At 42.9% G+C, this 21,918-nt stretch overlaps 1 protein-coding gene across 1 annotated transcript in view; it reads right to left on the bottom strand.

Moving 5' to 3' along the window:
* The window catches only part of Msh6 (DNA mismatch repair protein Msh6), a 746,240-nt gene that overhangs the window by 108,536 nt on the left and 615,786 nt on the right, over positions 1 to 21,918 (bottom strand). The window contains exon 20 of the mRNA XM_080274091.1: positions 10,288 to 10,479. Within this exon, the coding sequence (XP_080130217.1) occupies positions 10,288 to 10,479 (192 nt within the window). The remainder of the gene's footprint in view (positions 1 to 10,287; positions 10,480 to 21,918) is intronic.

The following is a 21,918-nucleotide window of genomic DNA, read 5'->3' as shown; positions in this document are numbered from 1 at the left end:
GGAGGGAGGATAGGAAAGGACAGACACCTGAGAGCAGCACTACATTGAGTAAGAGGATGGTGAGTGGCCCCACCTACCACAGAAAAGAGTAAAGTGATGGTTACTTAGAGAGAAGGTGGCTCCCAGTGAGATGTTGCAGTGAATGGAGAGAGACTGGAAATGGTGAGAGTGTTCAAATACCTGGGTACAGTGATAGAAAAGAGAGGAAAATGTGCAAAAGAAGTGGAAAGTAGAGTGACACAAAGAAGGAAAGAGCATGTGTTTAGAGTGTAGCGCTGTACGGTAGTGAGACCTGGGCAGTAAAGGAAGAAAATAGTCACTGACTCAAATGTACCGAAATGATAATGGTTAGTTAGATGTGCAATGTGAGTCCTTGAGTGCGAGGCCTGGGGGGGCCAGGTTTACGATGGAATAGTCAAGATGTAGGATGGGACTGGAGTGTATTGGTGTTGTGATGAGGAGAGGTAGACTGAGATGGTCTGGGCATGTAGAGAGGATGAAAGATGACAATTGGGTGAAGAACGTGACAAGTGTTATCATTAGGGGTAGGCTGTGTAAGACAGACAGAAAAAGACCTGCAATGAGGTCATTGGGTGTGACCTCAAGAATAAGGGACTGAAAAGGGAGGCTGTCAGCGAACGAGCAGCATGGACAGCCATCATTAGGTGACCATGGACGATGCATGCAAGCATGTTGGAGCCTTTAAAAATGAACTGAAACAATGCAGAAATGTTGGTGGTGGCAACCATCATCCACTCACTTGATGAAGTGTTACGTACTTCTTTTTTCCCCTTTCTCATTCTGCATCTTGTTTGTCCTGCTCTCTTCCTACTTCCCCCTTTCCTTCCTGTCACTTTATACTACTCTTCTTTCAACTTTACGTAGCTCCACACTGACTGACAAGCCTAATGGTTTTTTGTGACCCAGAAATTCATTTACAAAGCTGGGCAGTAATCATCATCATCATCATCATCATCATCTGGACCTCCTTTCCCACTTTAGGGCAGGGTGAGTAGTAGCAATGTCCAGACAGCCCAAATCTGCCCAATCCAATGGGCCACGCTTCTCTTCACTCATCATTCATGTCCTTGGAATCTGGCTCTATCGGATATGTCAAAAACATTCACCAAATTCTGTAGCTTCACATAAACATACCCGATAGAGTCAATCCGGATGCTGTCACATTAAAAAGGGTGCCAAATTCGCTGCTCATCCACTTATCCTCACAATATTCATCCAGCCAGCTCAATTGTTTGTCAGTTCCCTAGCCTCACCGACTTCAAAACCTCTCTTTCTTACACATTCATCCACAATATCTCTCCACCTTTTCCTTGGCCTAGCTTGCTTCCTCCCTCCCTCAAATTCACTCAGATATACCTTTTTCACCAATCTATTGTTATCCATTCTCTCCACCTGACCACACCATCTCAGTACACTCTCTTTGATTCTGGTGTCCACAAACTTCCTCAATCCACATCTTTCACTAATCACATTATTTCAAATTGTATCCATTCTCTGTATTCCACATACATTCCTCAGCAGTCCCATCTCCACTGCTCTTACTCTTGACTTTTCATTTTTATGCCACACCATAGTCTCACATCCATATGTTAAAGTTGGCACTAACACTCCTTCATGTAAGCCTAGTGCAGCTGCAACACTCAAGCCTCTGTTTCTTATCAGGGCCTTCATTGCACCAACTACAGTACCTTCCTTCCTTGTGTCACTCTACTTTCCACTTCTTTTGCACACTTTCCTCTCTTTTCTATCACTGTACCCAGGTATTTGAACTCTCTCACCAATTCCAGTCTCTCTCTATTCACTGTAACATCATACTGGGTGTCTCCTTCTCTCTCAATAACCATCACTTTACTCTTTTCTACATTTACTCTCAGGGCACAACACTCACAGACATCAGCAAAACTCTGCACTAGTCTACCAAGCTCTTGTCTGGTATTTGCAAGTAGTACTGCATCATCAGCATACAACAAATTTGAGATATTCCATCCATCACCATTCATTACCAACGCCATCCCCCTCTCCAGTACTCATGTTTTTACTTCTCTCATCACCCCATCTATATATATATATACTGAACAACCATGGCACAACCTTGTCGCGCACCCACACAAATCGTGAACCATTCACTTAGATGCCCATTAACTCTTACACATGCTTCATTATCATAAAAAAAAAAAAAACTCTTCACAGCACCTGGCAGATTACCATCTACACCGTACATGCACAAAACTTTCATATAACTAAATTACAGGGCGAAGTGGAGCCTCCTATGGTGCCTCTATTAACTGGGTGGAGAGATGCAAATGCAGTGTCCATCCAGGAACCAAACCACCACTTCCCCACACCTCACTGTGATGAGATGCCACAAGCCACAAGGAAACAACTGTTCACTGCACAGGACAGCCCTGCAGGGGAAACTGCTTGCTTGTGATTGATGGGTGTGCTCAGCTAGACAGACTAGGGTTGATCAACACCAAATAATAATGCAGAGCCACATGAAGCAGTTCTACACAAAGTAAGTGGATGACAGTTGGCCCCAATTCCTGTCGATGTTTAAGGAGGTAAAGATTTTGCGATAGGGAATAAATGTGGAAAGTTGGAGCAGATTCTATGATGGATGGATGGGACTGTTCTGGTAAGCCATGAGAAAAGTATGAAAGCACAGAAGGAAAGATGATGTTACTGTAACTTATATACACAAGGATGTACACAATAACACATTGTATTGGGGGAGTGAGGAGTTTAACCATTAAGGGGTTAGGGACGACGATCAACTGGGCGCTATTTGGTGTGCGGAGTGCTATGAACGTCAATCATGGAAGCTCTATAAAAAACTGGTGGTCAAACTTCCCGCTACACGGCTGCTCAGGAGGGGACATATGGAGCCTAAACTCGAATATAAAGTCACATTTGGCAACTCTGGCTCAGCCACTAACCTCCACAGAGTGACCCCCCCAACCCCACCTCCTCCACATCTCAATACCCCACTGCGTCACTTCCCTTGTGTCAAGTGTGCTGCTCATCTCCTCTCTGTCCCTTCTCTCTACCCTCCCCCCTCCCTCTCTCTCTCTCTCTTCACATATAATTTATTTATTTATTTCTTATGCACATTCCTTCCACCAAATAAATGTGTTTTATGCCTTTATCATGGTTTCTTGTGTCACATGAGCTGCTCAACCCCTCCCTGTCTTTTATCTCTCTCTCTCTCCCTCCGAAAGAGAAGGGAGGGAATGGAGAACAAGAGAGAGAAGAGGGACCAATGTTATGCCTTATTCGAAGGGACGCTGCTTGTGTCATTCCCGTATTTATTCTCTCTCTCTCTCCGAGAGAGGAGAGAGGGAATGGAAAACGAGAGAGAGAAGAAATGAGTTATTTAAGAGGAGCCTGTGGAATCACATGGAGAGACAGGCTGACGAATGAGGATATAAAGGAGCGTTGTGGTGTTGATGTGGATGTGATAGGAAGCGTTATGAGGAACACACTGAGGTGGTTTGGCCATGTGGAGAGGATGGAGGGTGAAAGACTGACGAAGAGAGTGTATGTGAGTGAGGTGGAGGGGGAAAGAGGGAGGGGGAGGCCGAGGATGAGATGGAGGGATGGGGTGGAGAGGTATATGAGGGGGGTGTGAGTTGGGAGCAGGGGAGTGAAATGGCGGGGGACAGGGCGACTTGGAGGCGATTTGTTTGTGGCCACCCCCAACGGGATTGAGGCATCTGGCAATAGATAGATAGATAGATAGAGAAGAGGGACCGACGTTATGTCTTATCTCGTCATTCGAAGGGAAGCTGCTTGTGCCATTCCTGTATTTATTCTCTCTCTCTCTCTCTTCACTTTTATTAATTTATTTATTTCTGCATTCCTTCTACCAAATAAATGTGTCTTATGCCTTTATCATATTGCTTTCAATACTTTCTGTAAGATGTTTGTGAAAATCACATTTTTTTTGTAAATTTCTCTATTTTTTTTTCCATTCTCTCCTGTACGCGAGTGGTTATGCAGTAAGTATATGATGCATGAGAATGAAATAAACACTTTCTGATGCGTAAAATCAAGCTCTCCAAATGTCAAAGACCAAAATTTGGCTTTGTGTAAAGTATTGCAGCAGGGGGGCAGGACAAGGCGAGAGAATTACTACATTTATTTATTGCTTCTTTAGCTCTCTCTTTCTCTCCCTCTCTCTCTTACACTTCAGATTTTTTTATTTTTATTCATTTATATGTGGATTGGTGGAGGGTTAGTGCCCCTCCCTGTAAAACAAATAACTCAGAGTCAAATGGCCACCCCGTACGGGATTATGGCGTCTGGCAATAGATAGATAGATAGATAGATTGAATTTCCATTTTTGTTTATTTTCTTCACTTTCAGTTATTTGTTTATTTCTTATGTACATTCCTTCTACCAAATAAATATGTTTTATGAATCTATATCACATTGCAGTCAATACTTTCTGTGAGATATTTGCGAAAATTATGTTTATGGAAAATTTCTTTGGTTGTTCTCCATTTCCTCCCATATGCGAGCGCTAACTATTTTCAGTGCTGATGCGTCACTGTGTGGTTAGTATTTGACATATGAAAATGAAATATACATTTTCTGGTGTGTAAAATCAACCTCTTCAAATAACAAAGTAAAAAATTTAGCTTCATGAACGTTGAAAAATCGACCCCTAATTGCGTTTTGGGGGATAGACTGGGTGGAGGAATTGCGTACCTTAGGGGTTAAAAAGAATTCAGACTAACAATGTGTTCATAAAATGAAGATTGGTAGGTGTGACACTGATACAATACAAAAGCTGAGAAGAACAGCATGACAGACTGTCAGACCATATGACTGCCAGGTACAGCAGTGAAAGGACAAGGAGCATGGGAGGACTGAGCTACTCAAGAACTAAAATATGGGTGGAAGAATTTTACAAAGAAGAGGCACAGAACTATGACCAGAAGGTAGCAAAAGAGTTTAACAATGAAATGGAAACACCTGAACTTAAGAAATTTTGAGGGAATAGTAATGAGAGTTTGTTTATCAGTGCTACAAGTGTACATTAATCTCTCAATTATCCATCATCACAATATCTGGTGCTTTTTGCCCGACTCTATTAAAACATTATCCGGCAAAATTAGGCAATATCCATCTCAGAAACAGCAAGCAATCAGTGGTACTATGCACTTTCCAGCAGTAAGGTGCATCATCCAGCTCAGACACAGGACCCAATCGGTAAGTGGGCAGACCTCATAACGCACCAGCCATCACAATGCACTGTGGGAGCAACTGACACGACCTGCCATGCCTACCGCTGCTCTCTTCGTCTCTCCTGTGGACGCCGTATGGTGAGGACATATCTGTGTGCTGTGCATTTGTGATCCACATGGTGGCTACCCCCTAGAGCTGTGACTTAGCATGTGGTCCCCCCCCCCCCTGTGCTGAAGTAATCTTTCTGGGGGACATTCACCACTAGATCACATGGGTTTAAGTGCACAGAACAGCATAGTTTACTACTCTACCCTCTACTGATGCAAACACTTGGTGAGTATAGTATGATTATGATTACATTACTGGTCTGTACACCATTACTCTACTATATGTATCATACTGTATTAATACTGTATTGTAGTTTATGCTTAATTATATTCTTTTATTCATGGGTAGTATCGTAGGAAAGTTTTCAGGATACAAGGTCTAGACAGTTAGTTAGGGTAGAGACATTATCTGACTCAATGCTGAATGGATATCAGATTAGGGGTCTATCTATCTATCTACTGCTAGACTTCTTAATCCCATATGGGGTGGCCACAAACAAATCGCCTCCACATCGCCATGTCCCTCGCCATTTCACTGCCATGGTCCAAGCTCACACCCCCCTCCCTCAAATACTTCTCCACTCCATCCCTCCATCCCATCGTTGGCCTCCCCCTCCCCCTCTCCCCCTCCAACTCACTCACATACACTCTCCTCTTCAGTCTCTCACTCTCCATATGGCCAAACCACATCCATGCGTTTCTCCTAATGCTTCCAATCACATCCACATCCACACCACAATGCTCCTTCACATCCTCATTTCTCAGTCTGTCTCTCCATGTGATTCCACATGCTCCTCTAAAATAACTCATTTCCACTGCTCTCACTCTTGACTTGTGTCCCTCCAACAAGATCCAAGCTTCACTTCCATAAGTTAGAGTTGGTATCACAATGCTGTCATGTATTGACTTTTTCACTTCCATCCTCATTTCCCTGTTTCTTATCAGTGCCTTCAAGTAACCAGCAACCTTTCTTCCTTGTTGTACTCTCTCAAGCACTTCACCCTCCAAACTTCCATCCTTACTCATCACACTACCCAAGTACTTAAACATACTCACATTTTCCATTTCCTCACCATCCAACCTCACTGTACATTAGCTGACTTCACTAATCTCAAAGACCATAACTTTACTCTGCCCTACAGTCACCTTTAGATTCCGTTTCTTACACACTCTCCCAAACTCATCCACCAAGCCTTGCAGCTCCCCTTCGTCTTCAATTAATAACACAGCATCATCTACAAACAGTACAGGTAGTTTCCAAACACTGCCCTCTCTCATTAGGGTCATTCCAACATCCACTGCCATACCTTGTATCTCTTTTATAACCTCATCCATATACAGACTGAGCAACCATGGAGACATGACACATCCCTGTTTCAACCCAACCTTCAAAGAGAAAAATTCACTCAGTTCACTATCCACACGCACTGCAGCCTTAGCCCCCTCATACATACTCTTCACAGCCTTCAACAACCTCCCATCTACTCCATATATTCTTGATACTTTCCACAATCCTTGTCTATCCACCCAGTCATATGCTTTCTCCAAGTCCATGAAGGCCGCATACAACTTCTCTCTCTTCTCTAGAAACTTTTCAACTGAAGATCTAAGAATGAATATCTGATCTACACAATCCCTTCCCTCCCTAAAACCTTCCCGTTCTTCTCCAACTAATTCCTCAGTTATTTCCCTAACTCTGTCAATAAGTATCCTACCATATACTTTTCCTATAACGCTAAGAAGACAAATGCCCCTATGATTACCACACACTTCATTTTCCCCTTTTCCTTTGTACAAGGGAATAATTATACCTGACTTGCCTCCAGGACTCTACCTTCCTCCCAGGCCAACCTGCACATCTTCCACATCCATTCTACTACTACTTTCCCCCATACTTCAGCATTTCACCATACACTCCATCAATTCCTGGGGCTTTCCCCGTTTTGACTTTCTTCATTGCTTCTACAACCTCCATTCTACTAATTTCCTCCTCTCTTCTCACATCTCTCTCTGTCTCAGCCATTCCCCAGCCACTTATACTCGCATTACTTTCATTCTTTATGTTCAACAATTCATTAAAGTGTTCCCTCCATCTGCTCACTTTTTCTCCCTTCTCAACTAGTAATCTACTGTTTTTATCTTTCACTCCCCGGCTAACTTCACTGCCACCCTGTCTAACTCTCTTTACCTCTTTTCAGAACATTTTCTTACATTCCCTCCACTTTACACTCAAGTTCCTTCCAAATTCCTCATCCACGCTCTTCTTACTCTCTCTTACTAATCTCTTCACCTCTCTCTTCCTCTCTACATATAACTCTCTCTTCCATCTCAAATTCTTCCACGTCCCTATTTCTCATCCACTCACTATACGCTTTCTTCTTTTGTGCCACAGCCTGTCTCACCTCTTCATTCCACCATGCTGTTCCTTGCACCCCCTTTTGCCTTATCTTCACCCCACACACCACCTCACATGCTGCACATATTTCTTCCGTAAATTTCTTGCACACACCTTCCACATCACCCATCTGCTCCAATCCATATATACCCAATCGCTCCTTCACTTCTCTCTTATAGTCTGCCTTTTTCTCATCCTCTTGTAACCTTTCCACTCTCCGTGCATCTACTCCTTCCTCCCATCCTTCCCCTCTTCTATTTCTCCATTTTACTTTGGACCTTGATTCTGGTGGTGGTCCGAAAGTCCACTCCCCCAACCTCTATATACTCTTGCATCCATTACACATCTTCGCATCCTTTCAACCACACACATATAATCAATCATTGCCTTCCTTCCATTCAGTTCACCACCCACCCTTCTCATCATTCGCCATGTATACCTGTGGATCATTTTGTGTCTGAAGAGGGTAGGGATGCCTAAACTATATCCAGCGTGGGGGTTGGGTGAATTACGCTGGATAACTGAGAGATTACTCTATGTGGTGAAGATGTTGGCTAAAGAGAGGAAATACAGAGTGGGATGTGAACTGGAAAGAGCAGTGAGGGAATGAGAAAGAAATAACTGCTATCTACCTATCTATCTATCTACAGTCAGTTACCTTAATCCCAATGGAGAAGTCCATGAACAAATCACCATATCACTCTGTCCTCTGCCATTCCAATCCACTCTCATTCATATAACTCTCCACCCTGTCCTTTCACTTCACCCTTAGTCTCCCTGTCTCACTCCTTCTGTCCACCACAAACACACACACTCAGTCAATCTTTAACTTTCCATTCGCTTCACATGGCCAAATCATGTGGATCCAAGACCGAAAATCAGTGAATAAAATGAATAACATACTGTACTGTATTGAAAGGTCATATTACTGTATTTGCAATTACTGTAGTTAGTGCTGGACCCCCTCTGGTGACTAACAAGTTTGGAAAACTTACACAATAAATCTATGGGGAAAAAAGCTAACTGGTTACAGGGTCCACAACTAGCAACTCTTATACAACTTCTGATTCCCATCCTACCTAAACCACCTCCTTCCCCATTCTACATGCTTCGTAAATATATCATTCATCCATTCATTCATCATCTACTCCTTTGTTGCCCCATGAGGAGCATAGGAGCCCAGGGCTAAGCAAGTTGGTCCTGACATTTAAGATGAGTGACCAGCCACACTCATCCCTGAGTGGCATCATGTGAGCAATGGTGGTAGGTGGGGGCGCTCACCATCCATTCACTCGGTGTAGTGCTTCTTTGGGTAACTACCCTTTCCTCTTTTCCTTCCTTCCTCTTCTGTCTTTCTTTCCTTCATTCTTTCCTCTTCTTTCTGCCTATGGATGACTTTACACTCCCTCTTCTGTCTTTCTTTCCTTCATTGTTTCCTCTTCCTTTTGCCTATGGGTGACACTACACTAAGTGACAAGCCAAATGGTTTCCTGTACACCAGGAAACCATTTACTCTGCTGGGTGGTAACCGTATAACCAAATTATCGTGTCTGGTGGTTTAGTGGGTAATTAAGGAGCTCCAGTCTGATTGGGCCTGTGTAGGTTTATATCCAAGGGATGGTTGAGGTTTGTTGCTCACACATTGCCACTCAGGGATGAGTGAGGCTAGTCACTCATCTTAAATGTCAGGACCAACTTACCTACCCCCGGGCTCCTATGCTCCTCAGGGGGCAACATAGGACTGGAAGATGGATGGATGGATGGATAAACTCCAACCACTCCTTGGATATAAAACTGCCTAGGTTCACTCCGACTGGAGCGCCTTGATTACGCACTAAACCACCAGGCCTCATAATTTGGTTATACTTGTAGAGTTACCACCCAGTGTAGTAAATGGTTTCCTGGTGTACGGGAAATCATCTGGCTTGTCACTCACTGTAGAGTCATCCATGGACAGAAGGAAAAAGAAAGAATGAAAGAAAGAAAGACAGAGTTATTTTATTCTACCCACTCTAAGCACTCCACACACATTCCTCTGCAGTTCCACTTCCACTGTCCTTACTCTTGCTTTTTCACACTTGTGCCACATTAATGTGGGAACTAACACACCTTCATACAATCCTCTTGCAACCACTAGATTTAACCTCTGTTGTGTATCAAGGCCTTCATAACACCAGCAACATCAAAGCACCCACAACTTTACTCTCCACTTCCTGGTACACTTCACAAATTTGAATTAAGTAGAAAATGTTACATATTATTCAATATAATAGAAAGTGTGAGTGATTTATGATATACAGCAATACATCAGACAAACCATGCCCTCCCTCATGTTTTCCACCCCACTGTATTACACCTTTCTCTGTTTTCCTTTCTTCAATCTTCAATCAGCTTTCGTTCCATACAAACTTTCTGTTCACTTGTCACTGGCCACATGTTTATGTGCAAAACATTTCAATAACTCAAAACCACACCTAGTACCGTACTGTACTTCTACCTACAATACAAAAGCTGTTACACATGTGTATAAAAAGGGCAAATTTTACATGTGATGATACTGATAAAGCCACCTACCAGCTGAGCCAGTATGCATATGAGTGCAGTCTGCCTCATGAGGGTGGACTTGCCCCCCATATTTGGTCCGGTGACCAACGTGAGGGCACAGGTACCATCATGGCCTAGAACCACATCATTGGGGATGAACTCCTCACCATTGAAGGTTGAAACCACACATGGATGCAGCCCATCACGGATTTCCAGGAAAGGCTAGAATCAAAGGTAAATAATAATCATAATCAAATTATGAAACAACAGACTGGTAAAACAGGCTTTGGCAAAGTATATATTTATAAAAAAAGGTTCAACAGATCAAGGCAACTGATGATAAAGCAGTAAAAACAACTATTAATTGCCATAGCAAACACAGCTTCAGTGATCATAACATCAGCATGCCTATGACAAGGAGAGATGCTTCAAATCCACTGTGCTTGATAACTACTTAAATGACTGAATTTTCACAGATTTTAAAAAACAGGTAACCCCAGATTATAGTATTGAGGTCAAGGTCTATCCAGCTCAGAATGATACCAGTGCTACCACCTACATCTGACTGGCTTGCCAATCACAAGTTCTAAAACCAAACATTGCAGCACGAGATACCAAATTGATGAACTGCAATTCAGATTAATTCATTTCATTACAAAGCATCCATACCAACTTGTATTTTCAAGTGTACAATTTGTTTAACCCGCCCCATCCCGACGTTTTTGGACCTTTTTTTTTTTTTGGCTCAAACATCCGCTTTTGGTGAGAAACATCGAAAATTCAAAGAGAAATTGCTCACCAGAGGTTTAAAATACCCGATTTAGGTACGAGTACTTCCTTACCTGACTGGGTTTTCTAACAGGCTGGCACCAAAGCAAATGAGTTCTATGGGAGGGTAACTATTTTATCCACTCATAAACAGTATTTATTTATTTACTTGGTATGAATTTATATGTAGTACAAGAGTATATTGGTTTTCAAACAGTAATATAGGCATTATAAGCATTGTTTCACTCACTAACTCATCACCATTCATGACCTTTTTTTTCCCACATTACCTGATCATCATTTCTGACTGTTTCTTCCTCTAATGCTATGTAAACTTTGTCCTCTACATTGTCATCAATTGGGGAATCACTCTGGCCCTGAATGTCTTTATTGGCCAGGTCACTGGTAACTGGTGAATTGCCGAGACAATGGCGTGCAGGGGGCGGGGGGGGAGAGGTTATGCTGTGTAAGGCATTGTTCTTGCTTGGCATCTTGTAGAGGAATAGAGGAAGGTGTCCCGTGTATACATGCCAAAAATCACTTGCAAAATCACTCGCGAAACTTGAAAATTGTGAAAATTAGGGACCTCGCAATGTTGCCGCGTTAATTCACGTTGCCGGGACGGCGTGGGTTAACAAATGCTCTCTTTCTCTCTCTCTCAAATGACTGGAAAGAGAGGTTCTTTTTTGCAATGGATGATGGAAGGAAAAGAGGGCATGAATACAAATTAAGGAAGAGCAATGTCTCTACGATGTGAAAAAAAATCTAGTTTCCAAAACATAAGTGTAGATATCTGGAATGGATTGGAAGATGAGGAGGTACAGGCAAAGAACATCCAAGTGTTTGAAACTAAATTGGGTGAAAGTAGATGTGACGGGAAGACAATAAAAGCTAAGCTCAAATCCTGTATACTGTACTACAGTACAATCCCAGTTAACCGGGTGGCTTGGGGAATTTACCTTCCCGGTTACAGATTTTTCCCGTATTTCTGATTTTCAAGTCAAATCTATACAAAGGCTATCACAGCAGTAAATACAGTTCAGGTACTCACCAGTCACATTAGGGGTTACACTAAGAGATTCCGCCTGAAAAACTGCCTTGTAAACACACACCATGGTCATAACGGACGTGCGTGCAATGTCTAGCAATTTGCAGTGCTGCAAATTGCACCAGTCCATTGTTTACCGAATTACTGTATTCATTATATGTACTGTACTCATAAAAACTGAAAAATCAAATAAAGAAATAAAAGCTTGAACATTTATTAGTGAACTGATGATGTGTTAAGACTGCACTGTAGAATTATCACGACACCCGTGCCCCCACGTGAGTTTGTTTACGTTTCCGACTGTTCTTCTTCTTCCCCACTTGACCTCCATCACTCCACCCCTCACCCGCCACTCAGCTGTTTTGCAGAAAATAAAATAAATGATGTATGTATGAAATGCAGGCATATTATTTATTTATTTTTCTTCCAACAAAGTAAACTTTCATTCTTATTAACATTTATATTCAGCCATTAGTGTTTTATAATGTTTGCCTTTTTCAAGTCTGTTGCATATGTCCAGCTTCTGTTCCAAGGTAAGCACGATACGCTTATGTTTAGTTTGCACTTTAGGCATTTTGGAGTGTACAAATTACCGTCTATCAGTGGAACACAATAGCAAGAGAGCTTGTTTACTGTCTGGTGGCAAAACGCAGACTGGTGATTTTTGGAGGGTGTGGAGGATGACTGAATTCAAGTAGGGGAAAGAGGGGGAGAGGAGGGGTGGTTAAGAGGATTTGCTAGGGATTTACATTAGCCGGAAATGCTTTCACCTCGCTTTGTCTGACTTCACCCAGCCTCGCGTGACACGATCAAACGGCGGTTTGGCGGTCCATTCAAATTGGCGCACAGTTATAACTTAATGACATTTTTACCAGCCCTTGAATTTTCCCGTTGTTCTGAGTATTCCGTTTGTCTGGATACCGGATAGCTGGGATTGTACTGTACATATAACTAGGTAAATACAACTAGGTAAACTAGGTGAATACACAATGGCTGGGCCTGCAACTCTCTGTATTTACCAAAATAAGAAAACACTGAGACTGCCTTTAAAATACAATAAAACCTAAAGTTACACTAACTGGGGCATGAGCCTGTCTGATTTGTTCAAAATTCCAACTAATCTGTGACCACCAAATCCTTAGAAGGAATTAGATCCTATCTGCTATTAAAAAAAAAAAAAAAAAAAAAAGAGGGGGGGGACAAAACATGAAATATCTCTTGTAATGCTTAATTTAAAAAACACCAGAAAAATACAAAAACATGTACCGTACAACAATTAACTGTTCAACTGATGGTGCATTACGCAAATTATGTTACATAAAAACACTCTTATCTCATTGTATGACTTTGTTAGCTACTGCTAAATCGCTAGAATGATAATTTAAAATTACATCTCTTTCAGAAAATGTGAAAAAAAAAAGTGCTAGCAATTTTGCAAGAACAATACAGGCATACCCTGGTTTAATGATGCAACTGGTTAAGTAAAAACCCATCGCTAGGAGGGGTATCATATCTTGAGGTAGATTTACATGTAAAGTATAGGGATGCATTTTTGACCCTTGGGTTTCCCCTTCCAACCAAGTCCTAAACTCACACAAATGACTCCAAAAAAAAGTTTAAAGCCAATCTAAAAGGCCTAACAGCTGTAAACGAAGATAATCTAAGCCTAAAACCAGTGCCGTCTCACTTGTTCCCAGTCAAGGTCACTGGAGAATATCTCTGACTAGTATTCAAACTCGGTTGAGAAGCAGCAGCAGCACTGTATGCAATCCCACCATCAGATGGTCCCAGGACAATTAAACAAACATCTGTTATGCACAATAACAATGTATGAATGACGCAGAATCTTCCAAAGTGTGAATTGTTGTGACGGACAATTGCTGATGTTTTGACGGGGAATTCTCTTGACAGGGAAATGTGATCGATGATGCGATCAGGATAGCCTCTTCAATGGCCCCTCTTTATGTCGTTTTTGTTACTGTTCTCGTTGCTGAGCTCCTTTATTTTCTGCTCTCTTATTTTCTAAAATTTATTCAGAAATTCATTTGTATTTTCAAAGCGTTTTCCCTTGAACAGCCCGAATGTAAACACATGACTTATCAATCAATGATGCGATCGGGAGAGCCTTTTCAATGGCCCCTCTTTATGTCGTTTTAGCTACTGTTCTGGTTGCTGAGCACCTTTATTTTCTTCTCTCTTATTTTCCAACATTCATTAAGAAATTCCTTTGTATTTTCTAAGTGTTTTTTCTTGAACAGCCCAAATGTAAACACATGATTTACCAATGTCACAATTTTCATCAATGCATGACATATTTACTCTCTAAGGCTTTCATAATTATCAATATTTATTTTAAATTTTTATTATGTATTCCATGATAGGTTAGATGACAGTTCAATGGTCAAATACGAAATACTGTATTCTTTGTTGAGTCGCCTAGTTTTCCACACAGTTTTGTGCCTCATCTGATGGGGTGAGAATCCATACCCCAAATGACAGTGTTCACTCCACCTATGAATAAAACATATCAGTCTAAGTCTAAAAACAGTATATAAATCAACCTAAACACAAAATTTAAGTCTAGAATATTAAAATCGGTTGAAAAAAAAAATCAAAACCCATCGCAAAACTGGGGGTAGGCCAAAGGTAGGCGGGGTAGGGTGGCATTTTTACCCCATCACTATTCTGGGGTAACGCATCTAGGGGTATCACAAATTGGAGTTTGCTTGTATCCTTGATGACCACCTCCGAGATCTCGTGTGGATGCCTTTCATTTCATTTGGTGCAAGAGAGGTCACTGAAACATCACTGCTATTGCCAAATAACAATAAAAGTACTAGTGCAGTATCCAGTATTAAGTGAAGTGATACTTTTTTGTGTGTGTGAAATACAGAAACCTGTGACATGGAAATCATGCCAACCTTATGTACCCAGCTTTCCCCTGACAGGCCTCCCAAAAGCTGACTTTAGTCAAGACAGCCGCACAGCGTTAGCATGTACTTAACAAATAGTGCAGCGTGTGATATTAAATGAAGAGATACCTTTTTGTGTGAAGTGATCATCCAGGCCCTCCAGTGTCCCCCAGTTTTGGGGGGTGAGGGGGTGGGGAGGGGAATGACTCATACTGGCATAGGACAAACTTCAGGTGAGTAGCAGAGGCTTTTTTGGGGGGCATTTTAGGTTCACCATGGTCACCCTTCCTAACCTCCCTGAATCCATGTAATACCGACCTCACTATGCAATAAACTGTCTTCAATTGACGCAACCTTATCGCATAACAGGATTGGACTAGACCTGGACCGGTGGCATCTTCGCCATGGGTCTACCCCCAAGAGGCTGTCGAAGCAGAAGAGGAGGACAGCTGGGGGCCAAACCACCGCAAACCCCCCTCGCCCCTCAAAGGGCCCGAGAACCTGGGAGTGGCTTAGGTCGCCTGGGCAAGTACCACATCTACAACATCTTTCAACACAACATACACACAACAACACCGTTTTTTCTACACCGAGACACAATTCCCCGGTGGTCATTTCTCAACGACCTCTGGCTGAAGACACTGAGAGCAATCCAACATGCGCAAAACCTATCACGTTGAGCCAACAGACAAAGGGTTCAGCTCGGTGCAATTCCTGCAAGAACTGGACCCATTACACTTGCATCCAGAAAACATTACACAAACACCTGGGCCTGCCCCTTATGCTCCTTCCCCCCACCCACTAACCCCTCCACCAACCCTACTCCTACTTCCACCACACCTCCTCAGCCCAACCCACTGATCCTTCCCACACCATCCAATCCCACAACCCCTCCCATTCCACCCCATCCTAATCCACCCCAACCCTTACCTCCATCACAACCTTCTCCTACTTATTCCCCTCCATCCACACCACCACCTCCCCCCTGTGCTGCAGCAGCCAACACACATTTCACACACAACATAAACATCCTTCAATTAAACACAGATGGCATAAACATCAAAAAACAAGAACTCACACAATTCCTCAAACAACAAAACATACACACTGACATCTTACAAGAAACAAAACTACACAGAACACAAAAAACTCCTACATTTCATAATTTCACCACCATTTGACAAGACCGGACCAACGGTGGTGACGGTGGACTCATCACCCTGGTACACAAATCCATCAACTTTTCAGATACCAGTGCACATACAAAGTCACTTCTCCCTCCACACGACACCACAACAGAAATACAGTCAATTAAAATATGAAATGGTAACAAATCACATATAACAATTGCCAGCACATACATTCCCCCCCAATTGTCCCCCACAATACCACACAATTACTCTCCACAAATACACCACATCACTAACATACCCATCATCATCCTGGGTGGCGATTTCAAAGCCAAGGCATTGGCCTGGCATGTCAACAACCCTGACACAGACAGGGGGCTGGTACTACAATCCCAAAGAGATAATCTTCTCCTACTCAATAATCTCCATCAACATGCCCATATCCCAAACTAAGTCCTCTTCCTCCCATCATCCCCAGACATGACCTTCTGCTCCCCAAACCTCGCTACCACAACATCCTGGAGAGTTGTCAAAACCCTTGGATCTGATTACCTCCCCATCCTTATCACTACCAACACCAGAATCACCCCAGCTGGACACAGACACACACACACTAATTATAAGAGAGCCAACTGGGAGGCCTTCACAACTGAAAGAGAACAACATTTCAAATCATTAAACAGTACATCCATCACAAACATCAACACTAATGTGCACACTTTCAATATAATTATACAAAATGCAGACAAAAGACACATCCGTAGAGGCAACAGACACACAACCCCAACTTCACATAAGAAATTCAAGGCCTCATCAGTCAATGGGACACACTACAACACTCCCCAACACCCCATACACAAGACCGTACAACACATACAAGCACTCAACAATAAAAAAATTGATGAAATATCAGAACAGCAAACACTAAAATGGAATAATTACCTCCAAACACTTGACCACAAAACAAACACCAGCAAACTCTACAAAACACTACACAGCAACAAACTCTCCAACACCAACACTACACAATCACACACTGCCATCACAACAAGACACCATACTTTCAAACAAACACTCTCATCAATCACTTTTCACATGTCAGCCATTTAAACCCCCATTGCGACGATTGACATAACATCCAACGTAAGAGACAGTTCCCCCACAGACCCAGACTTCGCACCTTTCACTTACAACCAGACAAAGCACATCATTAGCAACCTTAAGTACTCCTCTGCCTGTGGACCAGACAACATAAGCAACATTCACCTTACAGTCAGCACATCTCGACATGATCACTCTAAAAACGACGTGTACAGCACAACTTCTACTGATAATAATAACCAAACTACTTTATGGAATGTGATGAAAACTTTTTTCAATACTTATTAACTAACCTTTCATTTACTTATGGGGTATCCTTTACGTTATCGCACTTCCAATAGGTGACTGGGGAGAGAGTCCACGAGTTTCTTCAAAGTTTCCCTGGATATGCCGCTCCATGTGCGAAGAAGTGCAGACTCTAATTTGGCCAGTGTGGATGAGTCCTCGTTCCTCAACTTGCCTTTAACGATGGCCCACAGGTTTTCTATGGGTGATATGTCTGGACTGTTTACTGGCCAGTCGGGTATATACTCCACCTCGCTTGCAGAAAGCCATTCCTTGACAGCATGCGCAGTGTGGCATTGGGCAGCACCTCAGCACCGGTTGCTGCAAAACAGTCGGCCAGATGGTTGTCTAAAAGGCTCAGGTAGATGTCCTTGGTGAAGACATGAAGGTCAGCCATGTCCCCATATGAGAATGCACCCCACACCATGGTGGAGGGAGGATGCTTGGTGGACTTTGCGGTGTACTTTGGGTCGCAAGGATCTGACCCTATCCGGTGCCACACCCTCTTGCCTTTTGTGTCACTAACTCTAAATGAGGATTCGTTGGTCCACAAGATTCGTCTCCATTCATCTACAGTCCAGGAGCTGTACTTGTGTGCAAAAGCTAGCCTCTTTTTCCGCTGCACCTCGGAAATAAAAGGCTTGCTTTGAGCTCGCATCTTCCAATATCCCAGGTTTGTTTGGATATTTATCTGAATGGTTCGTACACTGACATCATGGAGAAGCATGGGATTCTGTTCCTTTATCAGTCTTGCTGTAAGGGTGGGATTTTCTTCCAACTGGCACCTTATGTGAGCCAAAGTCCTACCAATAATCTTGGGACGCCATCCCCCACCATTTTTGTGGCAGGGCATCTCAGGCTCTCCAGAGGCCTTAAACTTAGATACGAGGCGGCGTACTGTAACTTGGTTTACGCCAGTTTTCTAACTTATTTCCTTGGTACTTAGCCTTAATTTATAGCACTCAATCACTCTCACTATATTATCCTCACTTGTGTAAGACTTTGATATCACGGGAAATATGCACGTGAAAATTTGTTGGTGTTGCACAAAGCCCCTGAGGGGGTAGGGAGAAGGGGGTAGGGGTGAGACGGCAAACATCCACCCAATCACGTGTAAATAAAACTGACCGTTATTATCACAAAAAGCAATGGGCGAGAACTCAAGAGAGTTGCCATGTAGTCATTTTTTCTTGTATGGCTTTTCCGTGGTGGATGCAGTGGCAAAATAATAGTCACGCAAGTTGGCCACGCGCTACTCACCACAATCACGTCGAGATGCGCTGACTGTAAACACCTTGGACCACAAGGCATACAAGCACTCACCAACATATCAAGCTACAGCTAATCAAATAACGTAATACCCAACATCTGGAAGCATGGCATTATCATCATTATCCCAAACCCAAAAAAGACCCCATGTTACCTTCCTCACACCGCCCCATCACACTCCTCTGCACCCCCTCTAAAGTCACTGAATGACTGGTACTACAACTAGTTAGATCTCACAACCCCTTAGCCCCATCACAACATGGCTTTACACCACTGCACTCCACAAACACTCTTCTTACAGACCTTACACAGAGAGTTTTTGATGGCATCAATGCAGCTAGGCCACCACACAGAACACTTCTAGTCACAATAACATTAGGAAAGCTGTTGATGCCATCCCCTGCCACAACCTAACAAACAAAATATTCAACACAAACATGCACAATAACACAAAAAGATGGCTGGCAAACTACTTAGCAGGCAAATGTGCACATGTAACATTTGCCGATGAATCTTCGAACATCAGAAACTTCACAAATGGCATCCCTCAAGGATCTGTTTTGTCCCCTACACTCTTTAACCTACAGTATACATGCATGACATACCCTCAACCCACACACCACAGGTACTCACAGCTTCCTATGCAGATGACAACAGATGTACACACCAAAATGCAAACACAGCTGCACACATCCTCCAACCTTACCTCAACACATTACACGAATGGTTCACCACAAACAGCCTCAAAATAGCCCCAGCCAAATCTAGTGACCCTTCTCACAAACTGGATGGCAGAACACAATCACATTCCACACCTCACAATAAACAAAATGCCCCTACCACACAAACACACACACACACAAAGTCCTTGGTGTAACATACAATACATCAATGTCATTTAAACGACAAATCACAAACATTAAAAGTAAAATAACACCAAGACTCAATGCCTTGAGGTCACTTGCCCATACAACATTTGGACACAACGAAGAAACCACCACCACAGTACACAGACAAAATATACGTTCAGTGATGAATTATGCAAGCCCCAGTTGGGCTCCTAACCTCACTAAAACACACTGCAACACTCTACAGATCATACAGAACAAGGCCCTAAAAATAATCACAGGCTGCACATCTACTACACCCACAGACAACCTACATCACGAAACTAAAGTCCTCAAAGTCAAGGATCACCTTATGAAAGGCACCCAAATTCTCGCTGCAGCCTCCACAAACCCACAACATCCACTACACACCATGGCAGCACATCCACACACACCAAGGAACATCAAAACAACACCCAGCACATGATATCATACATAAATACTGTCATCTCTCCCCCTCGCCTACCTAAGACCAGCTTCCAGATGCATATCCATACTCAAATCACTCGCCACTACATTCAGTCACTTAAAGACAACACACAGCTGCAAGCATGGCCTCTTGATATCCATCCTTATGAATTTTATCTCCCTCGTGAGGACAAGGTCCACCTGGCCAGGCTGAGATGTGGGCATCATCCAGCCCTCTTACTCAAATCGCTAGCCACTCCATTCAGTCACTTAAAGACAACACACAGCTGCATGCACGGCCTCCTGATATCCATCCATCTGAATCCTATCTCCCTCATGAGGACAAGGTCCACCTGGCCAGGCTCAGATGTGGGCATTACTCAGCCCTCTTAAGCTACCAGAAGAGGCTAGATGACTCCGTGGCTGATGCCTGTCCAAAATGTAACAAAGCACCCCACACTATTAAGCACATTAAGAAAGACTGCATTGCCCATAATCACCTATGCCAACAACATAACATACACTCCTTGAGAGCTCTGTGGGAAAGCCTGGTCTCGGCCATGGCCTTCCTTAGGGACTCGGGGCTGTTTGAATAGACTGCCTAGGGAACTGCTACTACTACTACTACTACTACAGGACTGGACTGAATACGATATATCGTTATGTGATGGGTTTTCGCTCGACATAACCTCGTCATATAACAAGCTGTGACTGTACAATATTTAATCTGACACTGGGTAAATGTGCCTCACTGAACTTTCAACCAACCACTTGCCTTGCCCCTAACTGTAGACTTGTTGAGGTAAATGAATGATTTAACTTAAACAGCAGCAAAACCTTAGCAGCTCACTTCTTTTAATTCCCCCACCCCCATATTCTTCTAATTAACTTTATGATGATAAATGACTGCCACAAGGGTGGTAAATGAAAATTAAAATCCACAACAGTGCCAAATACAGATGGACACCATCTTAGAATGTTATTACTATTGCCACAAAATAACCCTTAACTGTGCCTATATATTTATATCTAACCTAAACTTTTGTAACTTAACCCAGCCTATTGTACTTCTGGGGATATAATATGCATATATATATATATATATATATATATATATATACACTCAGTCCTCGTAAATCGCGTGTTTATAAAGCATGGATTCATAAATCACGGCTAAGTGGCTGTCAGACTGCCAGCACCCTTAAATTGCTGTTAAGTCACGAAAATCGTGGACCTAGGCACCGAAGTGGGCCTTTTCCAAGGAGAATCGTAAACCGCGGCATTCAGTTTGAAAATCGTGACCCAACAACCAATCACCACCTGTCCCTGGTGGCAAGTGTGCATACTAATGCTGCTACATTGCTGTTGTTCTTCCCGCCAGTCCGCACTCTACAGACCATCGCCGTGGAGTACGAGAGCTACCTGCCTTTTTTTTTGTGCACCTTCCCCCCCGCCTCCTACCTTCCATGGCCCCTCCCGAACCCCTGATGAAGCGCTCTAAGCAGTATGGCATCAAGAAGCAGCTGCCGTTGTCGTACAGTCAACGTTTGGAGCTCATTTGTCGTGTTGAAAAGGGAGAGAAGTTTTCAAAGCTGGCGAAGGAGTTCGGGAAGAACAAGTGCTGAGAGGTTCTAAGTTCTTCCCAATACCACCTCCACTCCATTCACTTAAGCAATATCATCATAGGATTATGGTTAGATCCCTTAACACTGCTAATTTCTATTAAATACTTGCACTGAATATTCCTAAACTTGTTTGTTTGTGTTTGATGGTGCCTAGATAGATGCAGGTAGGGTGCTGTGGGGGGTGGTTGGCCAAAGTCCAGACCCAAATTCATTTTTCATATAAGAGTT

Source organism: Coenobita brevimanus, chromosome 57 (genome assembly GCF_032717465.1).
Source record: "Coenobita brevimanus isolate Jiangsu-jjx chromosome 57, ASM3271746v2, whole genome shotgun sequence".
NCBI lineage: Eukaryota > Metazoa > Arthropoda > Malacostraca > Decapoda > Coenobitidae > Coenobita > Coenobita brevimanus.
Note: the sequence above shows the minus strand (reverse complement) of the source record. Positions and strands in the feature narration are given on the sequence as shown.